The sequence below is a fragment of the Montipora capricornis genome, chromosome 9 (assembly GCF_036669925.1).
Source record: "Montipora capricornis isolate CH-2021 chromosome 9, ASM3666992v2, whole genome shotgun sequence".
Lineage (NCBI taxonomy): Eukaryota > Metazoa > Cnidaria > Anthozoa > Scleractinia > Acroporidae > Montipora > Montipora capricornis.
In genome coordinates this window covers 44,313,309-44,337,936 of record NC_090891.1, presented here as the reverse complement: position 1 = coordinate 44,337,936, position 24,628 = coordinate 44,313,309, and the positions used below count along the sequence as shown (strand labels likewise).

Below are 24,628 nucleotides of genomic sequence, written 5' to 3'. Positions count from 1 at the left end.
TTTTACGACTCTTCAATTAGCGTGCCTCGACCGCCCAACAACATCATTGTGCAACACACAATTATGGAACCCTCTGACCTTCACTGTCCTGAGGTGCTGTTCAGTTGTAAAACTCGGAAATAGGAGTAACTACAGAATACCCTGTCACTAATAATTGTGTTCTTGTAGCGGCATAAATATAACTATTATGCTTTTATAGTATTTCGCAATAGCAATTTTAAGGGAGGTTAGGGTTTTACAAAACTAGTAAACTTTAACCACAGAAGTCGTCATTTCCGATTGATTGCGTGGGAATGAAACAGTTCTTTGATTTAATTCGTTGAATTCTAACGGCATCGGTCATTTCAATGATAACAAAAGGACGAGAATGTTTATATCGAAATATTGAGATCCTAGAGGAAACTCCACTCATCTCCCGTAGACGTACTAGGAAAGCTTATCAGTTCAGACTTTCACGGTGTAAATATTGTCGGTGTTGCCAAATGATAAGCAAGCAGGAATAAAGAACGGCTCCCAATGGTCGTCACAACAGCGAAAGAAAGGAAGACGGTAAGGAAGGAATAACGACCCCACAAAGAAAGATAATATTTATAGAAACCTGCTTTTTTAATCTTTTCTACAATTGGCATGCAAGTACGATAATCGAGTCTTTTTTTATTTTACAGTAATCGCCTTTAGAGGCAGAAAGGAGCCAATTAAGTAAGAGTATTCCACCACAGTAATAATTTCGAATGATTCTCAAATAAATTTGACAATCGCACCCCTATAAATGGATATACGGGTGCGATTAAATGCCGAGCAAGTGCTGTATCAGTACAAATGTAGCAACAACCTTGTTATCACTCACTCGTATCAATTTAATGCCGGCCGTCTTTTAATCCAATAATTGTCGACTACGACATATTTCGAACGGTTCTGCTTCAAACAAATCCTGAGAATAAAAAAGAAAATTCGAATCGTTTCGTACCAACAGGTCAAAAGATTTCGTCTTGCGGAATTTCGAAAATACCATAATACTCTTTGTTTATCCCTCCAAATTTTGCATAAGCATTGGTCCCAGTTTCTCTTGGGTCTACAAAAATTTGGTTTATCAACGGAGTTGATAATGTAAATTGACCACCGTACAGAGATTCTAAAAGCTGACGTTTCGAGCGTTAGCCCTTCGGATTCGCTCTGACGAAGGGCTAACGCTCGAAACGTCAGCTTTTAGAATCTCTGTACGGTGATCAATTTACATTATCAACTCCGTTGATAAACCAAATTTTTGTATACTACTTCCCCACCGACGCAGCACCACAGTTTCTTTAGAAACTACCCCTTCATTCTCTTGGGTCTGACAATGGTCCCAACTGAAAAACAAAAACAACGCTTCGTAGGTTCATCCTAGTTGAACGAGCTATGAAACTCACACATGACGCACATCAAAGAAAACAGCAGTTATAAAAATTGAGAAAAGAAAACAAAGCCCAAAATTCGTTTCTTGACAACGGCGAAACTTTACTGGAACCAAATTTCATTAATAAATTTTCACGTTATTTCAGGGGCACCCAACGAAAATATAAAACATAGTATTGTTAAACGTATTTTAGTATTTAAACGGTAGATATAGGCATATTTTTATCCCCTAAAAATTTTTTATCTGTTCAGATTTCCTAGCTGAAAGTCTAGTGATCCGAAAATGATAGGGATCAAAAATTACCTTTTCGAAATTTTCAGCCGGAAAAAAGGCTACCGAAAATTCTAGGTGACCTTTTTAGGGTAAAAATCCGTTAAAAATGGGCAACTTTACCATTTTTCAGATGTTCGAAAATCCTAGGAGAGGAAGGCAAGCAAGACATTTTACAAGAAATGTTCCGAAAATTCTAGATCTCAAATCGTCTTCCGAACAGATATTTTCCGCAAATTGACGTTGGATGCCCCTGTTATTTTAGGGTGTTTAGGGAAAGTCTTCAGATAATCACGAGTATAAACTCGAAAATGGTAATGTGGAAGTCCCATACTGATAAATTATCGTTACATCACAAAAGGAGATGATGCTGAGCAAAAACGACCTTTATCCAGGCGATTTGCCACAAACTTGAAAAGCGTCGGGCCGACTTTTTTCGAACGAAGGGGGTAGTTTCTAAAGAAACTGTGGTGCTGCGTCGGTGGGGAAGTTGTATACAAAAATTTGGTTTTATCAACGGAGTTGATAATGTAAATTGGCCACCGTACAGAGATCTAAAAGCTGATGTTTCGAGCGTTAGCCCTTCGTCAGAGCGCTCTCAGTTTCAAAAGGTTAATACGTTCAACCAAAAGCCGCATTGTGTCAATTAATACCTCCCAAATAGCTCGAATTATTTCTTTTCCTAGAACGCGCACGAGCCGCTTCTCAAACTATTTAACGACTCAGTTATGCACCTGAACATGGTATTGGCAAAATCATCTCATTCCGCCGAGACAAGCTGTCATTTTTTGTCAAAGACAGTCTGGAAAGCTTTTTCTGTCTTCATACACTCTTTTCTTGTCATACGAACGTCTAATTTTGGGGCTGCATGAGGCTGGACGTTCTTTTTTCGCGACTTGAGCCTGAAAACGTGCTTAAAGTGGTACTATGATCAAAAAATCATCTCCTTTTTTTCTTCAGATTTTGAAAGCGTGTTTGCTTAACACCTAACTGGCAAAATTTTGAGCTTTGAGTTTTATCCAAAGGCTGTTTATTTTGAGTGTAAGTTTTGGATTTCACGGTCCGCCATTACTCACGTTCAAAACTGGCCGATTGGACCTCAGAGGGTTGGATCTAGAGAAAATGACGTCATTTACTCACTAGCTTAAAATTTCAGCGTGTAAACGCAATTTATTATATATGCAAAACACGGGTTGAAAAGTCTGAAAGCCCGAAACTCCCGTGCTGCATGTTAATTAGGCCGCGTACACACGCATTGCATTCTTAAACTAGTGAGTGTTTGACGTCATTTTCTCCTCGACCCAGCTCTCTCAAGATTTTAAAGTTAGTAATGGCGGACCAATAAATAAGAAAATTCCAGTTAAAATAAACAGGTGTCTTTTTAAAATCAGAACTTAAAACTTGGGTCAGTTAGTGTTTAGTAAACATAGTTTTGAAATCCAAAGAAAAAAAAGATTTGTTTTTTTGGTCGTAGTACCACTTTAACAATGTTCTTTAAAGTTGTGTGGTATACTAAGGCCCTGTTTGTATGGAGAAAAGTTGTCCTGGATAAGACGGTCACCCTCCAAGCCAAGTCAACTTTTACGAGCGTTTACAAAAGAAACGAATGTACCCTACAATTATAGCTTTTGCCCGAGTAAAGAGCTCAGTGCTACCTCAGTTTCGATCGTCAGGAGACTGGGAAGACAACGCTCACGCTTGTTCTCATCGTCTTGCCCATCTTGCCTTGACCGAGTTGACCTGGCAAGGCGAGCCAAAGTGTAGTTGGCCCGGCTAGGAGGGTTACCCTACGGTCGAAAAATTGTGACTCGGCTAGGTAGGTCAGGTAGGAATCAGACATCGGCGAAATTCAAGGAAGCCAAGAATAAAACTAAGGCTCTGCCAGTTATTGCTTTCCAACTTTAGCAAGTACTCATGTTCTGAAAGTGTTACCCTTGTTCACTCCCAGTGAGGTGTGCCTCTTGTGAAATCTCGTTGTTCCCCTACAAGATAAAGGGATTCTATGAAACTCTCTTGATTTTGACCCAATGTTCACGGCATTGTATTGATTACGTATACAATGGAGAGCGGAAGCCTCATATTTTCTGTACCTGTTGTGAAAGCTTGTTCTCCTCCCACGCGCTCGAGTAAGAGTTTTAATGAACGTCGTCCTTTCAATCTTCACTTAACTTTTACTTTGCCGTTTTGCTTTAGCGAATGGAGGCCTCAACTCTAGACGATATTCTCTCGTCTTCAAGCCCTGGGAGGAAATCTCCGGCTGTAGATGACAACGAGGGAAATAGCGCCTTTTGCTCAGACGAGAACGACAATGAGGTAGAGCAAATTTGTTTGAGTGGTTTTTTTTTTAGGAAATTCAAATGAGCTTGTATTGGCTGAAATTGTTTGTATGTATTGTCAATCATGATTTCTCCCCTCAGCGTTTCACTTTTATTCATGATGGGGATTAAGCTCATTGACAAACGGAATTACAACGTCAGTGTCTGAGACTGACAGTCATTACATTTTGACACTGAGGTGTAAGTTGTTAAAACTTGCGTATTAAAATCTGGACAGTTGACAAAGAACCGGCCGGTAGAAGGCCATGTCGAGATTATCCGCACACAACTTCAACAGTCTAATTGTGGTTAACCACGATATGAATTGTTACCACATTTGAACTGCCCAAATTGAAACATATGAGAGTTAAAGTCGAATTCACCAGTGACCAACTCCCAGTTGGTGTTAGAGTTCAGTTGGTAGAGAACAGTGGAGCGTAGTATCGCAAGGTTACAAGTTCGAGCCCAGTTCAAGCATGGATTAATTTTATTTCCAACTATTGTGTTTACCTGAGTTGGCACTCTTGCAATGCCTTACGATACTGAGGCCAAGATAAAACAAAATTAGAGAATTCATGTTTTCATTTTAAGTATATTGTCTTGTCCTTTCTACTCGTCTTTTACGCAATGCGGCCGTAATGAGCAGCTCCCGTTGGCATGGTATTTTAATCTTCTCCAACTCAGTTGACTGATGGCGGGAGGAAGAATGCTATAGATAAGGAACATAACCCCCACAACGTCTCTGTTCTTTGTCTTTTGGGAGAATTTTTAAAAGTAATTTTTAACAGACAGTTCCGTGTCAGATCCTTGCTATCTAAGGATGAACAACCACCGTTATGAAATAGTCAGGAGAAGTTTGGCGCCAATTTTGATCGCAATCATACATATTCAAGACGGTCAAGTGCGCAGGAATGCACTTGTAATTACAGATGCTCTTGTGCGATTTCATGGAAATCGTTGCTTCGCAAAGCAATGATTATTTTACGCTCTAAGCGTCGGATTTTTCAATTTCAGGCTCCTCGATCGCAAGTGATTGAGACAGAAGAAGAAGCTACGCGTCGTCTGGGTAAGCACCCTTTTTTTCCTCTTTTTTGTAGCACATTGTATCAAACATTGCGCCATATTCCTTTTTGTCCAACCGTTTGGAAGCTTGTGTGACTTCTGGAAACCTCTATGTTGTGTCGACGTGACTTCTCATTTGATCTTAAAAACATGATCTTTGTGGAGGCTTTATGTTTCATGTCGTTTCCCGTGCGGTTCAACCCCGAGGCTACTCAGTGGAATATTGCCGGTCACGTCGTGTCGAGTTCCCTTAAACCGTCTCTTACTAGAGTGTGGTGGTAGGGCTTTAAGGGAATAATTTTCATGATTCTTATATTCTAAGTACCTGGTTTAAATATTTATGATGTGCAATCCCAAAGATTATTTCTCGTGTGTTGCAACAGTCATTTCTAGGCTTGATTTTCAAATAGAATTCCAGACATTTTTTTATAGAACTGCCATTGCGGGCCATGCCTCTATCCAGATGACTTCTTCAAACCACTCTCATTGAAATTCACTGTAACGACGGTGATTAAATTACCACCAGTCAAAACAACACTTGAATATTCTCCAGGACAGAGTTTTAAAAAAACACAGCGTCGTCCGTATCTTAGACAAATTGTCTGTGATCGACCAAGCACAGGTAGCAATCGAAACGTCGCTATCTTCATCTCAAAGAAAACAAAATTATACAATCGCTACCATGAAAAATAATCAGGACACATTTTATCGTACTTACAATACTGCTGGCATTACATTAAGGGTCATTGTCATTATCTACAGCAGAGACTGCCTTGAGCTAACAAAGGGACAAGCCGTCTCAACCCATTCTTAAGAACAATAGAGTTTCGTGTAGGTAGCAGGAAACTAGGAGTTGCTTTTTGGACAATGTGTAAACATACGGCTTTTAAGAAGCTTTCCACGCATTTGTCTACAAAGTGGTGCATTCATCCAGACAGCCCCCAGGGAAAACGCTTTCAATTTGTTATCATAATCTTCTATTAACAGAGTAAAAAAAAGACATAGATTTTAAAATCTGACACATCAAGGATAAAACGAGCCCTTTGGGGAAACCATGGAGAACACGAAACACGAAGAATCTTTATAAAACACCTTGATAGTGTTGAAAACCTGTTAATGCCGGTAACTCAAAAATTAAAATTCCTATGTAGGTGGAGAAATTCGACGTTGCGACCACCGAAGGTCACAAGGACTCATTAATGCAGCCAGAGAACGTGTAGATATTTAAGAATGCATTGTTTTAATCTAAACCTCGTGAGTGAATTGACGACTTGATACTTGGATGAAAAGCCTTCCATTTGTCCCCCGGAAGCAATGATGGGTCGCCCCCAGCAAATATGGTCCGACAGCCGTTCATGCAGTGCTGTATCCTATGCAATTCCTCGAGGAGGTCTCTAATTTACCTCGTTCTCCTAGACTCAAACTTTTTCCTCCTTACTAGCCTGTGTAGCTGGCGGTTCTGTTGAGAACTCGAGCCTTCTTGTGCCGCTCGAAATCTCTCGCGCTCCAAAAAGAACTGCCAACAGCGTAGGCTACCTCCTCATATTCGTCTCAGCTTATTCTCCGCTTTCTATAAACGCGAAAGCGTCAAAATGACCTTCGTCTCGGTGAATATTCACCGATAATCACTGAGCAAAATGATGACAGATGAAATTCTGAAAAACTTCTTTCCTGTCGAAATTTGATTTCAATAATAGTTCTCTTATCCCTTTACTGGTGTATAGCATATGTCAGAGTATAAGAAGATGTGAACCACCTAAAGGTTTTGCAGGACACGTAACTTATATAGCAGATTTTCGGACACTTCTTTAACGCTCAGAAAACGTGAAAAACATTCCCCATTTTGTCCACGTTTAAAGTCCACTTTCATCCTTGGTATTCGTAAATGAACAAACTTCATCTTTATTATGAGGTATACGAGACCAAAATATCTTGACATAAACCCTTTTGTTTTGTAATCAAATTCTGTAGGGAAACGTCTAATCATGCAATCACCAATCAGCCTGATTTAATCAAACGATTTAGAGCACTGAGGTTTGCCAAAAGTCACATTTATTCGTGAGTTGATTCTCATTTTAGGGCTTTACTCTAACTCAGTTAAAGTTATGAACAAATTCGTCCTCAAATATATTTGTCCTCTAATTAAACTACTTCGCCAGAAAACGTATTGGTCTGAAAGGGCTCTGTCGTGTGTGCAGAGATCGTTTCAGTGTTTTTCTTAGATAAAACTGATATAAACATCCTACGCCACTTAGCCGTACCACCGAACTTCCGAGTCTGCTGAGGTAGAACAAACGTTCTTTCAAAACCTCTATTTTGATAGCACTTCTACAGTAAATGTAAATGTAATTTGTTTACTCCCACGGAACACCTTAAGAGCGCTCAGGAGCTTGTTCAAAATGTGTCCGTGCATTCAGGATCGAATTGGAATTTGGCAGTGTTGGTTTTTGAGGAGAGGGGAAACCGCAGTACCCGGAAAAAACCTCTCGGAGCAAGGAGAGAACCATCAAGAAACTCAACCCACATATGAACCCGGGCCACATTTGTGGGAGGCGAGTGCTCTCACCACTGCGCCACCTTAATTTGCTGCCCCTAAAACACAGCAATCATGATCTATTTAGTTTCAACTTTGAGCTTGCAAATCAGTTGACGGGCAGAGACATTTCATAAAAATGTGTTAAGGCAGAACCAAACCATCCTTTCAATGAACGCGTATTCCGCGTGTTTTGCCGTTCTTCCTGAAAATTAAAGGTGTTCGTTTTTCGCTACTCAGGGCTTTGAGGTTGTTAGTGTAGTTTTGAAATTTCTAGCTTACTTTATTATTTATTCAGTATGTCATTATTTCTAACCACAATTTCCTTTGCCTCCGCCTTGAGTGTTTTGTAGAATCTAGTTTAAAAGGTCATTCAGTTAATTTTACTCTGACTTGGCAGCACTTCATATCAGACTCCTCTTCCGTTGTTGCTTCATATCGAACTCACAAGAAAAATTAGTCGTGCTTGCTTGGACAAAACAAATGCTTTTCTCAGATAACAGTTTGCTTCGAACAAGTGAAAAAACGTCATTACATTTCGCGATAAACAAAACTCTAAGAGTTGGATGCCTTGAGAGCTGAACCTCGAATGTGCATGTATCTCATCTCCAGCTGAGCGACCAATGACATCGCGTTCTGGTGCGCAACAGGATCGTATCGCGTGCTTATGTCAGAACCTTTGCAATCCACATGCACTGACAGATAAAAAGGAACGCCATTGTCAACAGACTTCAACCATTTTACCGCAAATGACCTTCAAGTTATGCTTTATGCTCGATTCTTCCACCTTAAAAGTGAGATTCTTGGATGGAGAATGCCTAGTCGAAATTGCAAGTTTCTGAAGCCTCTGATCTTCAAATGTTTTCATGGAAATGAAGGTAAACGAGTTTTTAATTCTGTGGCTTTAAATTCGGTGGCCGATGCGATAATCCAATATAATCTCGACCCACGCTCTCGTGGGCAAAGCAGAAAGTGTTGCTGAATTTAATTAGTGTAGATTTGGCTTAGCGTTCCAATATTCTTACTTGCCATGGCTTAAATCACGTACGCCTCCCGGGATCTTCTGAGATCTCTTCGTACATTCACTGACGTACTTTGCTTACTTGGGTCAGTTGTATTTCGAGAAACTTGTAATTTGCATTAGCTGAGTAATCGCTTACAACAACACAGTCAAGACATGGCCTTATCAAATTTTGCTGAGAAACCTTAATTTTTTCTATTGTCAACAACTGGTTTTATGTTTTATTGTTTGTTTTGGGTCACTTTTCATTCAATGTAAAAGGGCTAAAGTGCCCTTCATATGGCACAACTTGTTTCTGTTGCTGTTGAGTAACTTGATTCAAATGAAATCGGAAAGAACGCCCAGAACTCATTAAAAACCCGGTGTCTTCAAACAAATTTTACCTTGTGAAAATCATAATTTCCTGAGCTTTTAAGGGCTTACTACTCATACTAAAAGAGCGGCAAGAATTTCAACTAAATATCCATACAGTTAATGCTGTTAAGTATGTTAACCGCGGCCAGTTGTGGTGCCATGGATGGAATGTCTCCAGCAAAATGGGGTCTTGATCTTTCGGGGCATTGCTTACAACCAGTGAGATTTCAGATTTCAGTGAGATTTGTCATGAGTGGCTGGGCGCTTCGCCTACAAAAGTCCCTGAATTTATGTTGTGCTTAGAAACTCTGGATAGCTTGCGATCACAAGATCATAGAACCTTTCTCCCTTCATAATACTGCCTCCATTTTAAAATCACATGCTGGTCTATTCAGGCGGTTTGAGCGACAAATTGGTGAACATATACCTTGTGATGGATTTAGTTAAACGATTCAATGGATTTGCAAGACTTTTAGGATATTTGAAATGGAATAACATGTGTCGATCAAAATTTATTAATTTAATAAATTTAATTGCGAGGAAACGAACAAGTATAGGTGGGAATAAGCCAAAAGAGGTTATTCTGTTGCTCCCGATAAACGAGCATTTTAATTCGGCACACTTCATTTTTCGAACACAATCGCAGTACAAAAAGCTCATCAGTGTACGAACATGACATTCAGGTTTTTGGAAAGTCCACTAAAATTCAATTAATTAACCACTTAACCCTTAGGTCATCCATTTCTTTGAGACCGCAGAGAGCTACATCTTAAGAGAACTCGCCCTCTTTTTGCTCTAAACTTCACTAACTTATTTTCTTGGATGGAATTTTTGTGAGCGTGACATGTTGTCTCGTCAACGTGGACCCATTGACGTCAAGCGTGTTTTCAACAACTCGGAGATTAAAAAATGATCACAAGGATTCTTGGATTAAAGGCCTCATTTCAACGGGATTACCAAACATCTTTTGCTCGAATCTGGCGATTCCTTTCGTTATCATTTCTTAAAGGACAGTTATCTTTCGCCCAGGTGTGAATTTATCCCTTCTTTCTACAAGGGTGCGTCCTGAAGTTCATATGCCACTTTTGTTTTTACAGCTGTTATTTGACTTTTTCCGTTAACATAACCTTTACCTTCTCACATTAGAACCTTCTATCATTAATCACTTACCGCCTGAACTCGTGAAGTACTCTTCTCTCCTCGCCGGTTTTACTGGATCCGAGGACTGCAAACGTTTCACACTGCTGTGATTGAAAAAAGGGAACTAGTCACTCGTCAACGAAAGGGGAGAGTGTGGAAAATGAAGAAACGGAAACAGCAAATGGCAAAACGCGTACACCTTTTTTTTGGTTTGTTTTTGAGAGCGTACGCGTGTGAGCCTCGGCCCCAAAATTAGACGTTCTTATTCAGATAAGAGTGTTGTTATGGCATGGGTGGGTTCCCTAGCACGGTCACAAATGAGTCTATTTTTAGAATGAAGGGGTAGTTTCTAAAGAAACTGTGGTGCTGCGTCGGTGGGGAAGTAGTATACAAAAATTTGGTTTTATCAACGGAGTTGATAATGTAAATTGGCCACCGTACAGAGATTCTAAAAGCTGACGTTTCGAGCGTTAGCCCTTCGTCAGAGCCCTTCGTGATTCGCTCTGACGAAGGGCTAACGCTCGAAACGTCAACTTTTAGAATCTCTGTACGGTGGCCAATTTACATTATCAACTCCGTTGATAAAACCAAATTTTTGTATATTTTTAGAATGCTCTACTTTCTCAAATCCCATACTCCTCTTTTACCTCCCAAAAATTTGCGTAAGGATTGTTTTCGATTTCTCTTGAGAAACTCTTGGGACATCTCCATGTACCAGGAGAAATTGCAAACCATGATTATGCAAACTTTTGGGGGTAAAAGAAGTGTATTATGGGATTTGAGAAAGTAGAGAATATCCGTTCCCGCGAAAATCAGTTGTCATGTCCCTGAAATAACATGGCAGAAGTCACGCGTGACATAGCTTCTTCTGATTGGTTAAAATTGGCGGGCCTTTGTTTGTTTCACGCGCAAAGTGTATCTAAAAATAAATCCATTTGTGACTGTGCTAGGGCAAGACCGCAAAGCAATAGATCAAGACTCTTATCTAATTCACTCTTGATTCAAATAAGAACGTCTAATTTTGGGGCCGAGCCTGAATTTTCTTATTTTTGTGCGACTTGAGCCTGGAAACGTTCTTAACATGTTCTTAGAGCTATATGGTATACTAAATTCAAATATAAGCTCAGTTGTTCCACAGTGCGTCATACAATAAGAAAACCACCTTGAAAAAAGTACTTGACTATTTGAGTCAATTATCCTGTCAGCCGATTACAGTTTTAAATATTTTTACCTTAATTTATCTATTCCCAAAGACAAAAACAAAAACAAAAAAACAAAAAACAAAAAACAAATAAAGACGTTCTTCACTGACTCTCAGCCAACATGAGTATGTTCTTGTACGTTCGTAAAAAAAATGGTGATGTTCAAATTTGCTAACTACAGAGCAAAAGAAGTAAATGTTTCTGCAGCCAATTGAAGCCTGGAGGGCTCATGACAACGGATAACGTATTGGTGAACATCGCTTAGTGTTTGCAAAATAAAATCAATAGGTCACCAAGCAAAAGGAGTAGTTTGATTTGGTACAGGTTGTCGAATCGGAAATAACGTGAATCTACGCAATGCAGGGCTGACAAAGTGAAACCAGTAGGCCAAGGAAGAGTGAAACACTAGCGTAGCAAGAGAGGAAACTTGTGGAAACCACTCTTGTAATTACGTGGCTAAGTAAAATTTAGCCCTGTGCGAGGTTTTAAGTTCGTGTGTTCACAAGTTTGTGTTGCATCTGGAAGATGTTTATATTTTCAATTACAACTTCTCCTTAGGGTTATCGCGCATAGCTTTTAACCAATGAAATCCCCGCGTCCTAATTCTACACTGTCATTTATAGGCTTATTTTCATTGTGAGAAGGAATTTCTTGTGTACTGATCAAAACAAAATGGCACTGATAAAACTGAGACATCTCACTCGCACATTGTTTCTGTACTACGGCTAAAATGAAAACACGCGAAATTTGACACTTTCGTCGGACTTGGAAGAAGAGAAGTCAAATCGTGGCACACCTTATTCAAGTTAGCAATCATCTTTATCACCAATAATCTGCGGTGGGTTCCGTGCGTAAAAGAAGCCGAGCAGTGGAAAATGGGCAACGTTATTAAACTAAACCAACGCACCCTTTAAGATTTCAGTAATCTGTTAATAACAACTACAGCGCAATACTTTCTGAATGTTGTCCAAACTCTCGAAAGTCATTGAGCTGACAAATGGACTAATCTTTCCTCACAAACAACAACAATCACTAAAAGCAATGTCTTTATTATGGTGTCCGGTCCCTCATTTACTTACTTTGCTTTTCGTTGCCGATTTTCTAAGTTGCACAAAGGGTGTAAGGAAATATTCGCTAAAGTTTTTATCGCAACTTTCATCGTTGTCAGTTTAATACTCAAAATGGAAATCTCTTATAAAATGTGCCCGTCGACAGTTTCCTGGGCATCAAATGCATAATGTAGTCTTATATACCTTAGTATATCTATTTTCGAAACAATGAATTTACGGCTTTTTCGGAAAATTTTTCGGCTATTAGGACATCGATGGGCGGCCGAAAAATTGGAGAATTCCGCTGGGTGGTGTTGTCTTTGATCCTGATAAAAAATTTTCCCCCTTTCAGTTGTCCGATGTATTTCTCCGGAACATCAACAAAGTTTATGAAACCCAGAGGTAGCTAACAAGCTAATCGGGCATGTACTAAAATCAGGAACACCGGAACACCGGAACACCCCGAAACACCGGAACACTCCGGAACACCCTGGAAGTAACCCAAAACCCTCAATTTGGCTAACCCTAGGCCTAGCTACAATCTTGGACAGCATAAAATGGAACAGAAATGCCCCCTCTCCCCAAAATCAAGCATGAAGGTGCGTGAAGGCCAAAACGCGCCATTTTCCCATCACTGATTTTGGGGGGAGGGGTGGTCTCAATGTTCCATTTAATTTGTCCAAAATTGTAGGCCTTAAGTTGGCTTTTAGGCCTAGGGTTGCCAAATTGAGGGCTAACCCTAACTTCCAGGGTGTTCCGGTGTTCCGGTGTTCCTGGTTTTAGTACATGCCAGCTAATCGTGTCAGGCTCGAAGAGAAAAATGAAAAAGAAAAAGATAGAAGATACAAAATTATAAATCCTAAAGCTCATAGCTACAATCTAGAGTTTGATATGAAAGTGAGTTTTGTACATGAACTGGCTTGTTTATATCATTCAGTCAATGACGTTTTCAAAAAAAAAAAAACATCGCGACGAATCTCTTTACTGCACGTTTTCGAGGAATCCCGTGGCATGCTCTAAAGCGTTGAATTAGCAATTTTCTTAATTTCACATTTTTTTAGTTGTTGAAGCAATTGTGTTGTTGATCGCCTGTGGCCAAAAGTACTTTATTGTTAGACGAAATGCTTGTTTTCAGTTATCGCCACATCTCTTTCATTTCAAATTCATTATCCACAGAGGGCTTGTCCCAAACACATGAAAAACGCCTTTGTTTGCGACAGGCTAGGTAACTGATAAGAAACACCAACACCTTGAAAAGCATCGACAGTTCTGGTTATTACTATCGAATTTCAAAGGAAATCACCTTACAGAAGCAAGGGTAAATTTCAAAAACACTGATTTCATAACAGAACAAAAAAGAACAATGTAGCCTGTTTGGATAGACGAGTATTGCCGCATGGCTTGGAGCAATGTCAAATCATGATAAAATCGCTTTGTACTCAACCAAAAGACTTCACTTTTGTTTAGACAAACTGAGATCCGGTCTCAGACATCTGATACAGGCCGAAGTACGTCACCGTACGTCACAGGGGAGCGCCGCGTCGCACCATGGTCTGTTTGTATAAATGCAGAGCATGTTAAACTTTCCGTTTTCAATTTGTCTCAGAAGCATGAGTGAGTGTGACTTGTGTGTGGGTTTTTTGGACGCTACCATGGAGGCCGTCGTGGACTTTGCATTTATGCTTGCAAACGGTATAGTTAGTTTTTCTGACTTTTGGAATTGGTATAACCTAAGGTTGAGATCCTATCAATACTTTTTTTAACATATTTCACTTTGCCATATGAAGTGGACCCGCGAAAACACAGATCAATTGGGAACCTCATCCACAAATTTAATGTGCAATACCGGGTAATTTAATTAAGAACTTCTCGTGGTCGTAAGAATATGTTATTTTCTCAGGGTGGTGAATATCGTTTTTTGTGTGTTTCCCGAGCGGAGTTTCAAAGGCACTTTAGAATTACACTAACTTCGTCTCTTTTTAAAATTTGTGCAATTTTAGATCCTGATTCATTTCAATCGGTTATTTCCGTCTTTATAAAGATTTATTCCCTTTTGCGCCATTGTCGGAAACGTGTGGTCAGTACGCCAAAGCGGGTTATCGCACGCTGATCTCTGCGCATGAAAACTGTACGACAAAAATCTACCAAGTATACTAATCAACCAATTAATGTCAGCGAAGGAAATAAAAAAAACTACAAAATTCACACAAACTTTCAAATGCTGCAAACATCATGTCGAAAACTGAAATATGGTTAACTCCCACAAATATGCAATCGTGGGCACAGGCGAACGCAAGATATATAACACGCCTAAAGTCACAACAAAAATACACCCTTCAATGACATCAAGACCGGAAAATTTGTAGAGCGTACCGTCAGTAGTCCACTGATAAAAATAATCTTGAAGAATAATACCGTTTTCCTTATATTCAAAACTCGAGCTTTTTGGAAGAAACAGTAAATCGAGTACTACATGTATATAATTTGTTTTTCCACCCTTTAAGTTAGTGTATGTCTGCGGACAAAAGGTGGTTCTTTGTGAAGGCGTTGACATAAACAATGCGTCAATCAAAGCTCGTGTTGGGATAATTTCCTTGGGCCTAGTCTCCTTGCCTTGGCACCTTCGTGGCTTGAGGCTCACGGTAGAAATGATCACTTCTGTTCAGTGCACTCAATTATACTGTACTTGCGTCCAATATCTTTTCTGTGACCGTTGATTCACCCCATGGCCATGGCGCTATCAGACGGCGTTAATCCGACTGGCGAAAAAAGGCGAAAGATTCTTCGACGATTCCTTGCTAGAAAGAACAAGAAAGGTGCGATCAAAGGTACGACCGAGTCTCTTGAATCAATCGGCCTGAATTGTTAATGAATTTAAATTCCATTGCTTACTTTCTCGTAGCCGCTTTCCACTGGATTATTAATTTAAGTTTTAACTCGTTTTCTCGGTCTATGGCTTTAGGGTTATTATATCTTGACTTCCTTATCGCCTAAAATTAAATTCTTGGCAACGAGAAGGGTTCAGATAAAGTCAAATTTGTCCTTAATTTATCAATCTGCTTGTGTAAATCTCAAAACGGATATTTGACCAATTCCACGACAATTATGTCGACAGTACAGCCCCGCCGAATGACAAAAAAATATTTATTTATGTACGAGGTTTGTTGAACGTCCCAATTGTCCATCGCTAACCGGTGGGTCATCATAAAGTTCATCAACTTGATGGACATTGGCAGCATTCCATTTGATAAATTGTGTGACATGGATTTTTTTGCCAACATGCAAGGCACTTCAAGTGAATGGTGCTTTAATATTTGCGCCATAGTTCACGTTCAGTCCAGCGGCAAGTCCTTTACACTACGTGCCTAGACGAAAAACCTAGTGATATTTTAAAAAGCCTCGAAACCGGATGAGAAATATTACTCATCGGAATATGAGCGACTGACCGCAACCATTCTGGATGCTCAGACTCACTGGCGGTGTAAGCAAAACAAATAGTTGATTTGAATAAAACCTGAATAGTGAGTCCTCACGTGACAACAGAGAAGTCTGTTTCGGGGATTCATCATGCCGGCAGATTAATTTCTCGATAAATCAAACTGAAACTTTGCCGCTTGCACCAGTCGGCTTGTTAACACGTTTCTCTCCATGTCACCTTAAGTTTGCAGTGGAGATCATTCGAACAGAATGCAGTCTATTTTGCTCGCCATCCATGCGTGAAATTACCAGTAAGTCCCGAAAAAGAGTCATAAATCAACTTCTTTCTGTAAAATATCATCGCTGTTTGGGTAACTGCTGTAATTCGCCCTTTCACATAAACAAGAATTTCAATGGATCACTGATGAAATAGACCGGTCTCGTTCTCTTTTGTACACTCGAGTGTCGCTAATCGTGGAGTGATATTGAATTGTGCGGTGTTTTCAAGTAGCAATTGTTGTTTTTTTTTTTTTTGAGGACATATAGCTTTCAAGACTGAGATGACAATTTGCACATTTTTACAGTTTAATAATACGCTGCAATAATAGTCGACATACTGTCTTGCATGTTTGCAAGGTCAGTTGTGTTTCTGGTCTATTCTATCTATGCAGGATACAAGTGGGTACATTTTTGTTTATTAAGAGTACATTGTGGGAGTATTATTTAATATCGCGAAGAGTTGTGCTTACTGTCTACCAGAAAACGTTAACATTAGGAACTGGAAACTTGCTGTATTGCTTTTTAAAATGTTCCTTTTTGTATGGTTCCGATTAACAATAAGAATTCCTTCTTTTAATGGAAAAAAAAATAGAGTTAATTGGCATGGACGCGTTAGAACACGGGGCAAAGAAGGATGAAGATTACATGGAGAATAGATTCGAAAGCTTACCGATAGCTTAGGCGTGAAAACTTAGACTAGCAATTTTGTCTTCCCCATACAATGAAAATACATTTTACTTAAGTCAAAATAACATTTCAACTCTCAAACAGGAAGGAAGGCGCCATTGAGGATTTTTTTAGCAAGGGCATTTGTGTCTGTTGTTCATTTGTCGCTGTGTCTTTGCTGTTTTAGTCTACAGTATTTTGGTTGCATACAACAATTGTTTTCATGTTCATGCGTTACTATTTTAGAGGGGTTTTTCCATTAATTAATAATTACTGAAATTAATGGTGGCTTTTAAACTTTCTGACCCCACCTAACTGGGAACTCTTTCTTGGTATTGTTTTTATAAGCAAAACAACCTTTTAAGGATTTGTTTTTGATGCCTAAACAAATAATTATTGCTCTCTCTTACACAAAAGATGTCCTTGAAATTTTTTTTTCCAAAAATTAAACAACAAAGCATTTCTATTGTTATTAGTTGTGCAACTTTACTCTAAATGTGACCTTACCTCCCAAAGTTAAACAAACATTATTACTTGAATTAGCAATGGTAGCCCTATAGACAGGCTATTTATGCCCTGAATCCACATTGAAGTTTGGAAATTCTGGATTTTGAGAAGAGAGGAAAAGTGAAGTCCCCAAAAAAGTTTAAAGAAGTAAAGTAAAATAGTAAAGTAGGGAACCTTCATTGTATACTTATAAACAATAATGTTCAAGCTTGCAGCTTGTGCAGCCTTGTGTGGATAGTACCCGTAATATGGAGCTTAAATCACCAGGTGTTTTTGAGTCACGGATAGAAACCAAGAATGAACTTTTCACATTCCAGAGGAGTTGTCTCCCAGATTTTTAAACTAGTCGTCTCTACTAGTGAAAAGATACGTAGCAATACAAAGTGGTAGTGTCAAAAGTTGAAACAGAGAAAAGTTCCCTTCAGGTTGCTGTCAATGTCTCAAAAGTGTCTTGTACTTAATTAAGATTCCAAAAATAGCAAACAGTTGATTATAAGAGTGTTAAGAAAACAAACTTGAAGGAGGAAACCACTTGCCTGTTTAGTGAGGGAGATGAAGTTGAATGTGGGAACACTATGGCCAATCCAGGTAGTGGTGAGTGAAAGATGTGAACTCCAAAACAGAGTCCCAAACACTTGGCCATGCTGCAAATGCCTCCTCATAGAACCAACTTTGCACATGACATGTCATCCTACTGAGAATGCTCAAAACTAAAAAAACAAACACAATGTACAATCATAATGGTCTGGCTTCTAGGTTGGTTGGCGCAGTGAGATAAACACTGGCTAAACTGACAGGAGGTCCCAAGTTAAGTTGCCTGCTCAAACCATCATGTTTTGTTTTGGCCTTCAAGTCTTAGTGGTTGGAAAAGAAGACATAATTTGGCCGTGGCAAATCTCACTTGCTTTTAAAACAGTGCTCAGAGAACACACACTGTTCAGAAAGAGAAGGAAACATAGCCAAATAAATTTAGTGTAAAGCCTTCCACCACTGGAGATCAGCCTTGAGAGGGAACCCATATAGAGTATGATTGAGCCTACCGGGATCTGTTACTGTACTTTAAAGGCCCTGTTACACTGTGAAATGTTTTGTGCAACTTGTCTAGCACTGTTTTGGCGACATTGCGAGACAAGTTGCATGAAAAGTAAAACTTAATTCTACTTTCAGCAACGGCTGTTGCAACTTGTCTCACATCAATTTTGGCCGTTGCAGGGTATGTTACACTGTGAAACATTTCATGCAACTTGTCCCACCACAATGTTGCCAAAACATTCCACATACAGCGCCTTAAGGCTCAAAACTGATTTAACTGACAACTTCTCTGTTGCTCCACAGAATTAGAAGCTCTTGAGGCATGTTATTGGTTGAAAGCTGCAGGCTTTCCACAGTATTCTTCAGCTTATGAAGGTAAATCCTTTAAGTTCAGTTTTTGTGAACCTGATTGCAACTTCCTTTAAATGGTTATTTGACATCAAATCATCAAATTGGAGATAGCAAGGGCAAGTCACAGGGGCTGTTTGAAAAGCAAGCAGGGATAATTAGGTAAAAGTTGGAAGCATTGTCATACATATCACTGCAGTATTTTAAAACATTAACTCCTAGGAGTTTTACTCTGTCTAGTGCCAGAAGATCTTAGTCGTTGGTGGGGAGGGGGTGAGGAGTTTTGGGGTCAATGGGTCAGCAACCTCTGCATCAACTTAAAAATGTCAAAAATATTCCCTTAAACCTCAGGCTAGTGTTTTGTCATTAAAGTGTTCCTTTTGTATTCAACTCAGATGGAAAGTTCCCGATTGATACAGCGTCAGTCGTCAAAGAGCATGACTTCCTGGACCAGGATTCAATTCAGTCCTTGTACAGGTAAGTCTTGGTTTTATACAATTTTGTGAAACATCACTTTCTTCATGGCTTACTATTTCATGTCTTGCTCCATGCACTTAAATAACCTTTTTTTTTTTAATTTCTCAATTACTTGATTTTATGCTCCATGAATAGACTGTAGAAATAAAAAGTTAAACATAGTGTTCACCTTCAAAAAAGGAAAAAACTCAGGCTTAAACACACTCATATCAGACTTCAGCCATATTAACTCTTTTTTGACAAGCCCTTGTGTCAGTAAATTTCCAGGTTTTCATTGAATGGGTCACACATTTTTTACTGAAGGGCTTCTTCCTTTCAGGCGCCTTCAAACACTCAACCGTTGTGCAAAAATGAATCTTCACATCAAGGTATGTAAATCACTAAGTTCTTAGATCTTTTTGATAAGAACCTAGCTCAACGGCATTCTGTACATCTTCTGAAGTTCAGTAGTAGCCGTGCGCAAATAGCGATCAGCTAATCTTAGGGCTTGCAGTCTCACCTTCAACACAACACTTAAGTGAAAATTTGAAGTAGTGCGCTGTGTTATTAGGAAAACAAAGGAATTAATGGAAATGGTATCTCACTGTTGTCCCGTAAATGTTTTGTTCCAACAGAGTGATGGTTATGACTCAGATGAAGAAGATCTAATAGCTTTAAGTTCAAGATGGAAACTTCAAAATAAGAATCGACGTTGGTCTAATCGAAGAAATGACCCACAAGCACTCTCAAAGGAAAATACCCCAGGAGGTTTGAGCAGCTCACATAATGGAATCAACTCATCTCTGAGCAACATAACAAATGGAAAGCCCAGGTCTTTCCGCAGGAGGGACAGACATGGGGCTGATCCCTTGACACCGTTTTCACACTTGGACTTGTGTATAGCACCAGGAAGAACTAGTATATATGACAATTTGTCACCAACATTGAGTGCCAGTACACCTTCGATATCAAATGTTGGCAAAGACCTTAACAAGAATGATAGACTACATTGCAAAGCAAGAAATCAAAAACGAAATCTTACCGCAAGCAGTGATTTAGGACTGGAATCTTGTAGTGGATCGTCAAATGATGCTTTATCAGATGAATGCGATGATGAAATTGCTGATTTACCAGGAGAGTTGTCAATGCTACGGTCAATAAGAAACTCAGAAAAACAATGCAGTGTGGATATGGTACATTCATCGAGAGTAGAGAGGCCTAAAGTACGGTGGCACAGCTTTGAGAAATCTGTGAAACCAGACATACATGTTACGTAAGTGTCTTGTCAAAGTAAGGGAAATCTTTGGCTAGATATGGGTACTCTGATAGAGAGGCTGGCTTTTCAGTTTGCACTAGATTGTGAGCTATTTTAAAATACCCATTGAAGCACATGTCATGTTTCTGTTATATTCTGGGCTTGGGCTAAATCAGTGGTTTCATTAGAAGCCAGTCAACGGCGGTATACTGCCGTCTATGTTGTCAGAAATTTGCCTCTCACCGTTATATAACCCTCTGTAAATAGTTAACAGAAATGAAAAGAGCAAAATCATATTAGCAACATGGCCAAAAATTTGAGGCTGTTTCAATTATTACTGACAGCCGACATAAAGCATTGGCTACTTCACTCCGAGAAGTCGGCCACTTTACTCCAAAAATTGAAGTAAATAATATCCGGGTCCCAGAAGTTTTTCTTCAGCGGTGAGAGAGCCGCAAGGTGGCGAGAAAAGAAAACCTCTGGTTACCCTGAATTCAAATCTCACTTTCATGCAGACGCTAGGGTCAGGCTCAGATTGGTTGATATTTTTAAACACTCAAACCAACGTGATTGGTTCATTTGATTGGTAATACCGAGGTGACACATGATTGCTAATTGGTCCCTTTTGTAATTATCAATTTGACGCGTTTGACAGCTGGGGTCTGCATGAAAGTGAGATTTAAGTCCAAGGTACCCAGGGGTTTTTCTCTTCTCGCAACTTCGCGACTCGTCTTCACCGCTTTGCAGCTCTCTCACAGCTCAAGAAAAACCTCTGCGACCAGGCTAAGTAAATAAAGACAGGTTACCCTAGACTCAAACAGGCCGCCAACTTGAAATTTTATTGAAACCTTTAAGAGGGATTTTTATCAATGTTCAGAGTTTGGAAAAAGGTTAGTAAGGGGAAAATTACTAAGGTGAAAACCTTTTCATGATGTTTACATGTGAGCCCTTTCATATTGTCCCAAATGAAGGCCTTAAGATGGCCTTGAAGCATGTTCAAAGTCTTCAAACTGTTGCCATTGGTCATTTTAAGCCAACGTTTTATGCAACCCTATGAAGGGCAAGTAAATCACTGAACTTAAGACTGTTGTTTCTATAGTATTCACCACAAAAAGCTGCAACCGAACAAATTAATATTATTTTTCACTGTATACAGGTCTCCTAAGATATGTGACCTCACAGCAGGGCAGCTAGCAGTCCTCAGAAAATATTCACTTTTGAAACTCACAGCACTAATGGAAAGACATACACATTCACACCGAGGCATGTGGAACTGGTAAGATTCTTAAGGTCGCTCAAGAGAATTTCAACGCTTGCAAGTAAGGCTCTTTTTAGAAGGATCGGCACTACAACGCTGTATCACGTATTAGCAATATTGTGGTACAAAATGAAATATGGATTATTTCTGAACAAGATGCAGTCATCATTGGGACGTAATATGTCACCGTGGAAACAGGCAAGACTTATAATTAAAAACAATGACCCTCTTTTTTATTTCTGAAAAATAATCAGAAGGGAAAGATGAAACTCTCTGCAAAGTTTCAAAAAATTCTGTACAGCGGATTCAGAGCCACCTTAATTCTGTGATTTTTTAACTTTGCCGAAAGTTTCGTCTTGGCCTTCTAATCACTTTTCAGCAATAAAAAAGGGGGGTCACCAAGTTCGTTTTTGAGATATGAGCAACTAAATCCAAAATATGTGTGTATATAGTGTGTTTTTGCTGGCCTTTCCCATTGTCAAGGTGACTTATTACAGCACAATAATGACCACATCTTGTTTGGAAATAATCAGTGTTTCATGTGGTACCATAACATTGCTGTTATGTGATAGCGTCATTCATTCTAGAGAGAGTGTCTTCGAAGTGTTGAAACTGTTTTGAGCCATGTTAAATCTGTTATGCTTTTTTGCATTATTTACTACTTTGCATCCAAAATGCGCACTAGGGGAGTACTCAATGCTCAATGCTCTTGCACAATTTAATGAAACAAAACCTTGTTTCAACTAGTCCTCAAGTATGAATGAGATTGACAGTTTTTCCCAAGTCATTACACATTATGGTTTGTTAACATGTTTGCTGTTATCAATTTTCCAGGTCATTTCCCCATTTCTTAAAGAAGTTCAAGTCTCCAGACTATAGAGGTACCTGTCATTAGATATTTACCAGTACACAGAGTGGACACTGATCATAATAATAATAGTTTTGTTCTTCATACTTTCAGACAGAAATGTTTTTGGGGTTCCTCTTTCGGTTGTCTTACAACGGACAGGTCAGCCTCTTCCAAGATCAATTCTTTTTGCAATCAACTACCTTCAGAGAACAGGTAACAAAATGCTGTATTTTTGGAGTGCTACATAAAACAATACAGTAATAATTAATATTTTTATCATTCACTTGATGATGGAATTTATTGTTATTTTTTGTTCTTTCTGTTACAGCTGTTGATGCTGTGGGAATTTTTCGCAAGTCAGGTGGGAAACAGAGGATAAATCACCTCAAGGAAATGATCGAGAGTGATCAAGGTAATGCAAAATTGCCCTAATGAGCTACATGTAAATGCCTCCATCAGAGATAACCACTGGTTAGCCTTCAACACAGGCGGCGCCAATAATAATTTCAAATTAGGAAACAGACATTCAAGATCATACCTTGGTCAACTTCAAGAGGTTGCCCAAAAGTTTTGAAATGAACGATCCGAAAATTACCCTTCCAAGAAAAACCTCGAGAGGTCGACCAAAATTTTTGAAATGAACGTTCCGGAAAAGACTGTTCCATTTGACTCTAGACCGAAAATTTCGGAATTTTTGCCCAAATGCATTGCACCCCTTTTTTGAATCCCTAGCATGTTATAAGTTACTAGTTGTTTAACCCATTGAGCCGTGGGAGTGAGACTTGATACAGTGTGGATTTTATTGTCTGACGCCAGACGATTTTACTTGTCAGTCGGGGACACTTAATAAGTCAATGGGTTTAAGCCTCTTTCTTGAAACAAGCCCTTAACAGCATAGATTACACTAAACATAAATTGATTCTGAATTATTTGTTTCTCATCTTTGTAGATAACACGGACTTTGAGGGGCTGTCACCGTATGATATGGCTGACATGCTCAAGCAGTACTTCAGAGAACTCCCAGAGCCTATCTTGACTTCCAAGCTGGCAGAAACACTTATATCTATTTTCTCAAGTTAGTATTACTCATTTATTGAGTTGAAAAATGTTCTTGAAACATCATTGTCTACGTTGTGTACCTTAAACGAGAAGCCTTAGAACTGTCAAAATAAAAAAATAAAAAAAGTTCTGTACTGGTCCTTTCCATAGTTTACAAAATAGGCTACTTTCACTTTAACATTGACAAGCTTAAAGTATGTAATTATTAAATGAACAAGCCTGTGAAGTTCCCTATATTAGTGACATACCAGAAAAGGTGTTGATGAGATTGTAAGACACTTTTTCATGGCATTGCTTGAGTTTCTCTCCCCCATATAATAATATCCTGGTTGTTAGCAACCCAATTAACACATACAATATGTACTGAATAGGGAGTAAAGTCTCCACATATATGAGCTCTTCACCTTCAATAATAACTGACAAAATCAAGGGAGTGTGAAGTGATGAATCTTCTTCCATGGGGACTTGGGCATTCTCGGGAAAAACATCTGAGTGCTCTTTTTTTTTTAAATTTAAAATTACGTATCAGACTCTGAGAAATACATGAGAGCAGCCAAAGCCGGAGGCTTAAATGGCATAGGTCAGCAAACATGGAGGAGGTCAACAAACTTTGCAGGAATCAAACCTTCGACCTTCCGATTTCTAGTTCAGATGCTATACCACTTAACTACAGAACAGTGGTAGGAGATAGGCTGTTAACCTACATTCTGGTGTTTGAAAGATGGGGGCCATGTTTCTTACAAACTAACAAAAAAATACCAGTCCTTACCTAGTCAAGAGAAGTCATTAATGTCAACATTCATGCCTCTAGGTATTCCACCCAACTCTCGAATGGAGGCAATGCAAGCAGCAATTCTTCTAATGCCTGACCCAAACAGAGAAGCACTTCAGACACTTTTGTTGTTTTTAAATGAGGTGGCTGCCAACTCTGAAACAAATCAGGTAACTATTTATTTACTGAAACAAAGTTACTTTTTTCTTGATTCTTTCACAATTAGAGTGGAAAGTAGTGCCTCCCATTTCACTGCAGCTTAATTTTGCCAAAGCTGCAATTGCATGCACTTGGCCAAATGCATTGTGATGCCAGTAAATGAGGATCCCTACTGCCATGCCTATCAATATGCCCAAGCTAAGGACAGAGCGGACATTACTAAACCAC

The 24,628-nt window shown here is 39.2% G+C and overlaps 1 protein-coding gene and 1 long non-coding RNA gene across 11 annotated transcripts in view; one reads left to right on the top strand and one right to left on the bottom strand.

Moving 5' to 3' along the window:
* Positions 1–24,628, top strand: part of LOC138016936 (rho GTPase-activating protein 7-like) — a 46,959-nt gene that overhangs the window by 14,594 nt on the left and 7,737 nt on the right. For 4 of the 10 annotated variants that reach the window (XM_068864113.1, XM_068864117.1, XM_068864116.1 and 1 more), the window contains 12 exons: positions 3,860–3,979; positions 4,996–5,047; positions 18,547–18,618; positions 18,987–19,068; positions 19,388–19,436; positions 19,683–20,320; positions 21,459–21,578; positions 22,395–22,441; positions 22,522–22,623; positions 22,739–22,822; positions 23,360–23,485; positions 24,281–24,411. In XM_068864113.1, coding sequence (XP_068720214.1) covers positions 3,860–3,979; positions 4,996–5,047; positions 18,547–18,618; positions 18,987–19,068; positions 19,388–19,436; positions 19,683–20,320; positions 21,459–21,578; positions 22,395–22,441; positions 22,522–22,623; positions 22,739–22,822; positions 23,360–23,485; positions 24,281–24,411 — 1,623 coding nt within the window. Of the gene's footprint in view, positions 1–355; positions 550–3,859; positions 3,980–4,995; positions 5,048–8,013; positions 8,455–13,937; positions 14,035–15,032; positions 15,171–15,870; positions 16,071–16,170; positions 16,438–18,546; positions 18,619–18,986; positions 19,069–19,387; positions 19,437–19,682; positions 20,321–21,458; positions 21,579–22,394; positions 22,442–22,521; positions 22,624–22,738; positions 22,823–23,359; positions 23,486–24,280; positions 24,412–24,628 lie in introns of those variants that run through there. The other 6 variants (XM_068864115.1, XM_068864119.1, XM_068864118.1 and 3 more) reach the window with 6 other exon arrangements.
* LOC138016938 (uncharacterized) lies at positions 1,336–24,342 on the bottom strand. The gene is made up of 4 exons (XR_011125896.1): positions 24,239–24,342; positions 17,748–17,921; positions 10,122–10,195; positions 1,336–1,349 (listed from the first exon to the last, which is right to left on the bottom strand). It is a non-coding gene; the product is annotated as an uncharacterized lncRNA (long non-coding RNA).